At 39.8% G+C, this 8,965-nt stretch overlaps 1 protein-coding gene across 3 annotated transcripts in view; it reads right to left on the bottom strand.

Annotated features, from left to right (window-relative positions):
• Positions 1-8,965, bottom strand: part of GOLGA4 (golgin A4) — a 123,680-nt gene that overhangs the window by 89,709 nt on the left and 25,006 nt on the right. Inside the window, exons 3-4 of one of the 3 annotated variants that reach the window (XM_011981932.1) lie at positions 8,326-8,424; positions 1,652-1,717 (exon numbers count right to left, since the gene is read on the bottom strand). The exons of 1 other annotated variant lie outside the window; for it this stretch is intronic. In XM_011981932.1, the coding sequence (XP_011837322.1) occupies positions 1,652-1,717; positions 8,326-8,424 (165 nt within the window). The remainder of the gene's footprint in view (positions 1-1,651; positions 1,718-8,325; positions 8,425-8,965) is intronic. One more of the 3 variants, XM_011981933.1, reaches the window with a different exon arrangement.

Genomic DNA, 8,965 nt, shown 5'->3' with positions numbered 1-8,965 from the left:
GAGGGGAGGGGAGGGGGAAAAGAAAAGAAAAGAAAAGAAAAGAGAAAAGAAAAGAAAAGAAAAGACACATTTTAAATCATACTCTGTAATAGTATCATTTAAAGATCACTGGATATGTTCAGTACAGTGCTGTTTAGACTGATGCCTCCCAATATTTTACCCCTACTTCATGGAACTTATAGAAAATTATGTATTTGTAGAGAATTTGGGATTAACTGGAGTGGCTGCTCAAGACCAGAGTTAACAGACCCAGGGACTTGGGCTGTCCCCAGAACCTGACCAGCCTCACTGACAGTTATGAGGATCTAAGCTCACATGACACCCATCCACGGAGTTTGGGAAGCTCATTTAAACATTTGTTAGACAATACTTTCGAATGTTTTGTCTAGGTAATTTAGTTCACGAATCATTTAGCTCATAAATCAACTTGTCTAGACTCATGCCCTGGGTTCGCAGAATTAGAAATACTACTATTTTACATTAGGGACTACTAAGAACAGACAGGATAATGACAATAATCATCACTAAAACCAAAGTAAACAAATGTTCATCTCCAACACCGCTATCACAAGGTTTTTTTTTTTTCCTTGAGACAGGGTCTCACTCTGTCATCCAAGCTGGAGCACAGTGGTACAATCTCAGCTCACTGCAGCCTCCACTCCCAGGCTCAAGCAATTATCATGCCTCAGTCCCCTGAATAGCTGGGATTACAGGCGCATACCACCACACCCAGCTAATTTTTGTATTTTTTCAGTAGAGACAGGGTTCCGCTATGTTGGCTGGGCCGGTCTCTATCCATCCACCTTGGCCTCCTAAAGTGCTGGGATAACAGGCATGAACCAGCGCATCCAGCCTGCTATCACAATGATTTTTTTTTTCTTTTTTGGAAGGGTTCAAAAAAAAAAAAAAGACTTGAGCCCCTCTCTATAAATAACTTTTTAAAATCAAGGACAATCTAAACTCTAGTAGTAAAATACACTTTAAAGTAGAGAATACTTTAAAAGATCTCATTCCTTTATATTCCCCTTCCACCTTATATAACTCAGTATGTCTCTCAATATGGCTACCTCCATGATCTTTTGTAACTATAAACTCAGATCACAGTTTTTCAAAAAGTTTTTACTTTCTCATAATTATTATTATCCTTTTTTTTTTTTTGGAGTCTCACTCTGTCGCCCAGGCTGGAGTGCAGCAGCACAAACTCAGCTCACGGCAACGTATGCCTCCTGGGTTCAAGTGATTCTCATGCTTCAGCCACCTAAGTAGCTGGGATTTCAGGCATGTGCCACTCCTGGCTGACTTTTTCTATTTTTAGTAGAAACAGAGTTTCGCCATGTTGGCTAGGTTAGTCTTGAACTCTTGGCCTCAAGTGATCCGCCCACCTCAGCCTCCCAAAGTGCTGAGATTACAGACAGGCATGAGCCACAGTGCCTGGCTTCACATTAATTTTTAAAATGAGAAATAATACAATCCTGCTTTCATTTAAAACTTTTTCCAAGAAACCATGAGCAAACCTGTATTTACCATATACACTGTATTGAATATTTGGACATCGCCATTTCAATGTGAAGTCAGATGCTAATAACTAATATAGACTGACCAACACTCTGAAATGACTTGTTATTTTCTAAAATAACAATTAGTAACAGACCTGAGGAATGCTTGGTTCACTTCCATTAACACTGTCAGGAGATTTCGAGGCATGAGTAGATGCATTCTAAGAAAAAGAAAGAAACATTGTAAAGCAAAAGAACAAAAAACTAAAGGTTTAAAACTGTTAAGAATAAAGCCCATATACCAAGATCTATTAGATACATTTATCTACTAAACAAAATTAGTAATTGTTCATTTATTAGAATGTTTTCATGCAAGGCAAAACTATTGTAGTATGGTAAGTATTTTAGAAAATTCATTTTGCTGTAATACATAGAACTCAACAGCAAAGATTAGTATGTAGCAAAACCTATTTCAAGCTAGTCACATACCTCTTTTCATTATGTCCCCAGTTTATCCCCCATAACAAAAATCAACATCAGGGAATCAATTAACAAATCTCACTCAAACAGAAAACTATCCAGAAAAGTAAGTAATGTCAATTTTTTCCTACAATAAAATAATACTCAAAATTATTTGGGCTAAGCTCTGAAAAATACATTGACAGCAAGAAATGGTAATGCCTCATTCATTTGAAGTTAGCAATCTAAATGAAATAATGATAATTTTCAGAAGAACTTAAAAACCTCTTCTTCCAGATGTGAAAGATTTTTGTTTTATTCTGTTCTGTTGGTATGCCAAAGGCTCCCAGTTAAGCAACATTCTACCGATTACATCATACTAGCATAGATTTCATGACACTAGATGAGATTCTTTGAGGTTCAAAATTCTACATTGCATTTATAATTCACTGTCTAACTAAAATTAGTTAGAACTATAGAAGTAACTCATGATAAAATAACTTCCATGTTTTAAACAAAACTATTCCACCAAATGCCAGCCACTATGTTTCAGTAGTTACATCTTGCATTTTGCAGTTTTGCAAAGGTGTTTTCTACTTTTTGAACACTGATTAGGTAGTTTGATGGTAAGAAATTACTAATTTTTAGGTGTGATAAATAATATTGTGGCTAAAATTTTTTAATCCTTTTTTTCTGAGACAGGGTCTTGCTCTATTGCCCAAGCTGCAGTGCAGTGGCATGCTCACAGCTGACTACAGCCTCAATCTCCCAGCCTCAAAGGATCCTCTAACCTCAGCCTCCTCAGTAGCTGGGACTACAGGTGTGCACTACCATGTCTAGCTAATTTTTGTACTTTTTGTAGAAACAGGGTTTCCCCATGTTGCCCAGGCTGGTCTCAGGTGATCTGCCCTTCTCAGCCTCCCAAAATGCTGGGATTACAAGCGTGAGCCACCATGCCCAGACATCTTTATCTTTTAGAGTAGTGGTCCCCAACCTTTCTGGCATCAGGGATGGGTTTCATGAAAGACAATTTTTCTACAGACCAGAGGTGCAGGGATGGTTTTGGGATGATTCAAGTGCATTACATTTATTATGCACTTAATTTCTATTGTATTACACTGTAATATATAATAAATAATTATACAACTCACCATAATATACAATCATTGGGAGCCCTGAGCTTGTTTTCCTACAACTAGACGATCCCACCTAGGGGTGATGGGAGACAGTGACAGATCATGAGGCATTAGATTATCATAAGGAGCACACAACCTCGATCCCTCGCATGCGCAGTTCATAACAGGGTTCGCACTCCTATGAGAATCTAATATCATCACTGATCTAACAGGAGGCAGAGCTCAGGTGGTAATGCGGGTGATGGAGAACAGCTGTAAATGCAGATGAAGCTTCACTTGCTTGCCTGCCTCTTACCTCCTGCTGTGCAGCCTAGTTCCTAACGGGCCATGGACCTGTGCCTGGAGGTTGGGAAGCACTGTTTTAGAGATATATACCAAAATATTTACTGATGGAACAGAACTTCTGAAATTTGCTTCAAATACCCAATGGGGTGGGAGTGGGGAAGCCAGGGGGAGCTGCACAAGTAGGCAAGATGGTAGTGGTGTGGTCAGGGAAGTGTGGGGTTAGGGTAATAGATAAAACAAGATGGCCATGAGTTATTAATTATTGGCATTGGGTAATGGATATGGGGAGGGGTTCTTGTACCAACACTATTTCCACTTTTGTAATATGTTTCAACTTTTCCCTAATAAAGACAAACTTTAAGTACCTCCTCTTCCCTCTAATAAAAAGCTTTCAAATTTTATCAGTCTAAGACATTTCCTTAAAGTTAGATAGGGAAGAAAGGTTGGGAGAACATAGGAATTAACTTTTATCTTCCAGTTGTATACACGGCATCTATCCATGTAACATCACAATGAATGCCTTCTAGGTCTAAAAATATAATATACTACACATTATAAAAGAGGGGTCACAAATATCTGGACCACAGTCCAGTATCAACTCATGGCCTTCTAGGAACGGGGCCACACAGCAGGAGGAGAGCAGTGAGTGAGCAAGCGAAACTTCATCTGCATTTACAGCTGCTCCCTATCACTCGCATTACTACCTGAGCTCTGTCTACTATCAGATCAGTGATGACATTAGATATTCATAGAAGTGTGAACCCTGCTGTGAACTGTGCATGCGAAGGATCTAGGTTGTGTGGTCTTAATGAGAATGTAATGCCTGATGATCTGTCACTGTCTCCCATCACCCTCAGAAGGGACCATCTAGTTGCAGGAAAACAAGCTAAGGGCTCCCACTGATTCTACATTGTCGTGAGTTGTATAATTACTTCATTACATATTACAATGTAATAATAACAGAAATAAAGTACACAGTAAATGTAATACATTCGAATCATCCCAAAACCATCCCTGTGCCTCCAGTTCATGGAAAAACTGTCTTCTATGAAACCAGTCCTTGGTCCCAAAAAGGTTGGGGACAACTGCATAAAATACAAAACATACTTTATAGAGATCAACAATTCTCTTGGTCAGTAAATATATTGAAAATTAATGGACCAATTATGGAGAAAGGAAATGAAGGGGCTCCATAAAATATTTAGCTTAAGAGGAAGAACAGCAAGAGTCCATATTCTGTTTGAAGTAAATGACTTGACACATGATTGTGGTCCATACAAAAAAGCTACATTGGGCTGGCACGGTGGCTCATGCCTGTAATCCCAGCACTTTGGGAGGCTGAGGCAGGTGGATCACCTGAGGTAAGGAGTTAAAGACCAGCCTGGCCAATATCGTGAAACTCCGTCTCTACTAAAAATATAAAAATAATATTTTTTATAAAATCGTCGTGGTGGCATGCACCTGTAGTCCCAGCTACTGGGGAGGCTGAGGCAGGAGAATCGCTTTAATCCTGGAGGCGGAGGCTGCAATGCGCTGAGATCACGCCATTGCACTCCAGCCTGGGCGACAGAGTGAGACTCCACCTCAAAAAAAAAAAAAAAAAGCTACACTGGCCGGGTTCAGAGGCTCACACCTATAATCCCAGCACAAAAAAAAAAAAAAAAAAAGCTACACTGGCCGGGTTCAGAGGCTCACACCTATAATCCCAGCACTTTGGGAGATCGAGGCAGGCAGATCACCTGAGGTCTGGAGTTCAAGAGCAGCCTGGCCAACATAGCAAAACCCTGTCTCTACTAAAAATACAAAAATTAGCCAGGCATGGTGGCGAGTGCCTGTAATCCAAGCTGCTTGGGAGGCTGAGGCAGGAGAATCACTTGAACCTGGGAGGCAGAGACTGCAGTGAGCCGAGATCGCACCACTGTACTCCAGCCTGGGTGACAGAGCGAGACTCCGCCTCAAAAAAAAAAAAAAAAAAAAAAACAACAACAACAAAAAACCAGCTATCCTACAATTGTCAGAAATATCACCCTATTAAACACACAGAGAACAACATTGACAAACTTCTCCCCACATATGTATTTCAATTTCTGTATTAAACCACATATCTAAGTAAATGCAGGACAGCTTATAAAAAGTATTGGCCTAAGTTGCCCTGTAAATTTACATTAGGAATCTCTGGAAGTAAAATTAGAGACCTGTCACTACTTGTAATGCCTTCTCCATTTCTGCCAAACTTCTGTTCACCTTTCAGCTTTCAAATTTTGTGAAGCCCTGTATGTGAAGCTTTATATGGTTCCTGGAAGGCTAACACATTCCTTATGCCTGTGTGTGTGTGTGTGTGTGTTTTTTTTCTATGAAGCCTTAATTCCTTTGTACTTTCAGTGTATGTTGACATGTTTGTCTCCAAAGTAAACTATAAACTCTCAGAGGACAGAGCCCTACATTTTCTTCTCTTTTTTTCTCCCTTCAACTTTCAAGTTCAGGGGTACATGTTCAGGATGTGCAAGTCTGTTACACAGGTATACGTGTCCCATGGTGAGAACGCTACCATTTTCATCTTAGTCCCCATGACTTAATATTCTGCCTGACTAGTAGTAAGGGCTCAACAAATGTGTATTAAATCCTTACGCAATTGCTTCCTCTGAAGGCTTTCTCCTAGGGAGGTGCCTGCAGAACTAGCTCAATACATGTCAGTACTCAAAACTCACCAATACTTTCTACTGGGGAAAATCAGATAAAAACTCTTTTAAAGTATATTCAACTTAAAAGCACGCACAGGTTCCCTGCCAGGCTTGTCTTCAATTACATATTGTTTCAATCTTTCAACAACCATTGTATTGACTGCTGAGCACCAAGGTTACAGTAATTTTAGAATTTGGGTAAACAGCTGCATTTTTCAAAAAACTTAACTAAGGAAAAGTCAGTGGCTAGTGAGCCTATAATGGATTAGACCCTCACTAAATTTTTATTCTAATATGGGCTACGCTATGGTTTCCCTTGTTCCATTGGGAGAAATAAGTTTCTGACTAGGCTGGGTGTGGTGGCTCAGGCTTGTAATTCCAGCACTTTGGGAGGCCAAGGCAGGTGGATTGCTTGAGCCTGAGTTCGAGACCAGCCTGGCCAAGATGGCGAAACTCCATCTCTACTAAAAATAGAAAAGTTAGCAAGGTACGGTGGCATGCACCTGTGGTCCCGGCTACTTGGGAGGCTGAGGTGGGCAGATCACCTAAGCTCAGGAGGTAGAGGTTGCAGTGAGCCGAGATCGGGCCACTGCACTCCAGCCTGGGTATCAGAGCGAGACCCTCTCACTCGAAAGAAAAAAAAAAGTTCTAAAGCCTCCACTTTAACATTAATAGCATTTTCAACAACAGAATAAGTACTCAATACAAATTACTTTTATGTACTTATGGAAGTGGCCTTAGGAGAACCTTTTCTGTTTTTTTTTTTCTCTTTAATAGCTTCTATTACTACTACATGAAAATATAAAGCAATATCATTTAACGCTTTTCAAAGTAAATTGGGCCAGACACAGTGGCTCATGTCTGTAATCCCAGCACTTTGTAAGGCTGAGGCAGGGGGATCACTTGAGGCCAGGAATTCAAGATGAGCCTGAGCAATATTGTGAGACTGTCTCTCTAAAAAGATTAAAATAAGATTAGCTGGGCATGGTGGTGTATGTCTGTGGTCCCACATACTTGGGAGGCTGAGGAAGAAGGACTGCTTGAGCCCAGGGGTATAGTGAGCTGTGACTGCACCACTGCACTCCAGCCAGGGCAACAGAATGAGACCCCACACAAACAAATATATACACATAAATAAACAAAACAGTAAGTCTCTCTAACTGGGACTTCTGACTCCCTCCCAAATCAGTTTTTAAAAACAATAAGATATTACTTGTAGCCAGAGCCAAGGAGAGACCACTTTTCCCTGAGACCCAAGCTAAGGCATCACTAGAAATTCCATTATCTCCCTAGCTGCTTTCTTTCCTAAAACTGAGTTTACAAAGTAATTTAAGACTGCTGCTGGCCATATGCATACCAAGTCTTTACTGGCTACATGGTTCAAGTACAGAAATGTACTACTTCCATCACCAGCTACCTAATAAGTTAAATCAATTCTTATTGTTTAGAAAAACCTCAATCTGATGGTGTTTGCCACATTTCTCCATTGTAAACTTTCTGTTTTTGTAATTAATAGATTTGTGGAACAATTTTTTTAAAAAAGAAAGAAAAATCTCAATCCCAGTTCAGTCAGTGTTTAACACCAAAGACTATCCTTACTGGGCAAACATCTCTAAATTCTAATTTGCTAAATTATGAGCTTACCAGATACCTTCAATAGGAAAATATCCACTTTCCTAAGATGAAATTACATACAGGATTCAAAACCGTGTGACATCAGTCAGATGAAAACAAATGAGACAATTCTCTTCTTTCAGATGTTTAATATATAAAAAACAGGTAATTGCGAAATAAGATGCAATTATCTGTTACAGTAGAATCTACCCACCTATTCAATGCTGTTTAATTATGGATTTACATAACAACGAATTTTTCCCCTAAAAATGTAAGTCATATTTCAAAATATTCTTAACCTCCCATCAATAGTAGAACAGAGATATCTAGCACTGCATACCTTTTTTTAGTTAATGAACAAACATTCCCTAGGAAAAAAAGAGGTTAGAATAAGTGAAGGCAGCTTCATTACTAAAGTAGCTACATTAGCAAAAACAGTGTTATTTTTGTTGCAGTTAAAAAGCTACCAGGAAGCACACCAGCCATCAGAATTCAGCAATTTACTCTCTGATTTTTTTAAAGCAGGGTTAGCAACAGGACACTGAAGATACTTTGAGAGATAGTAAGTGGCAAGTAACATGAGATTTGCTTCTACATTGCCAAATTACTTTGCTTCCCCACAAAGGGAATGCAGAAATCGGTGGAAGGACTCACCACACTGTCACTCTGTGTTTTAGGATGTTTGGAGGAATCCAAAGCAAAGATAGTATACTCAGAGAGAAAAGCAGGCTCTGCTATCATCCCGGCTAGTAGCTGTCTCATTCAGTGTAATAAGCAAAAGTATAAAAATAAAACAAATGATGAAAAACAAATCATAATGGCATGTTGCAAAGTGTTCTCACCACGCAGCATGCATAACACTATAATGGACATCAGTACCACCATCACCACCACCACCCCACCACCATCCCACCCACAGAAATAATAAGCTGCTAGAAAAGATCAGGAATGGAGATGAGTGATCAGTTTAGGATCTCAAAATCCAACCTATGAACAACTTGCTTATTGGCATACAAATGATATATGCAACAGGAACCACTGCACACAGAGTGCCTGGCACTTTGTTATAAAAATCAATACCAATTAACAACAATACATGGGCTGGGTGTGGTTACTCAGGCCTGTAATCCCTGCACTTTGGGAGGCTGAGGTGGGCAGATCACAAGGTCAGGAATTCAAGACCAGCCTGACCAATATGGTGAAACCCCGTATCTACTAAAAATACAAAAATTAGCCAGGCGTGGTGGTGCGCACCTGTAGTCCCAGCTACTCAGGAGGCTGAGGCAGGAGAATC

This window comes from Mandrillus leucophaeus, unplaced genomic scaffold (assembly GCF_000951045.1).
Source record: "Mandrillus leucophaeus isolate KB7577 unplaced genomic scaffold, Mleu.le_1.0 Scaffold231, whole genome shotgun sequence".
NCBI classification, from domain to species: domain Eukaryota; kingdom Metazoa; phylum Chordata; class Mammalia; order Primates; family Cercopithecidae; genus Mandrillus; species Mandrillus leucophaeus.
This window is presented reverse-complemented; position numbering and strand designations above follow the sequence as displayed.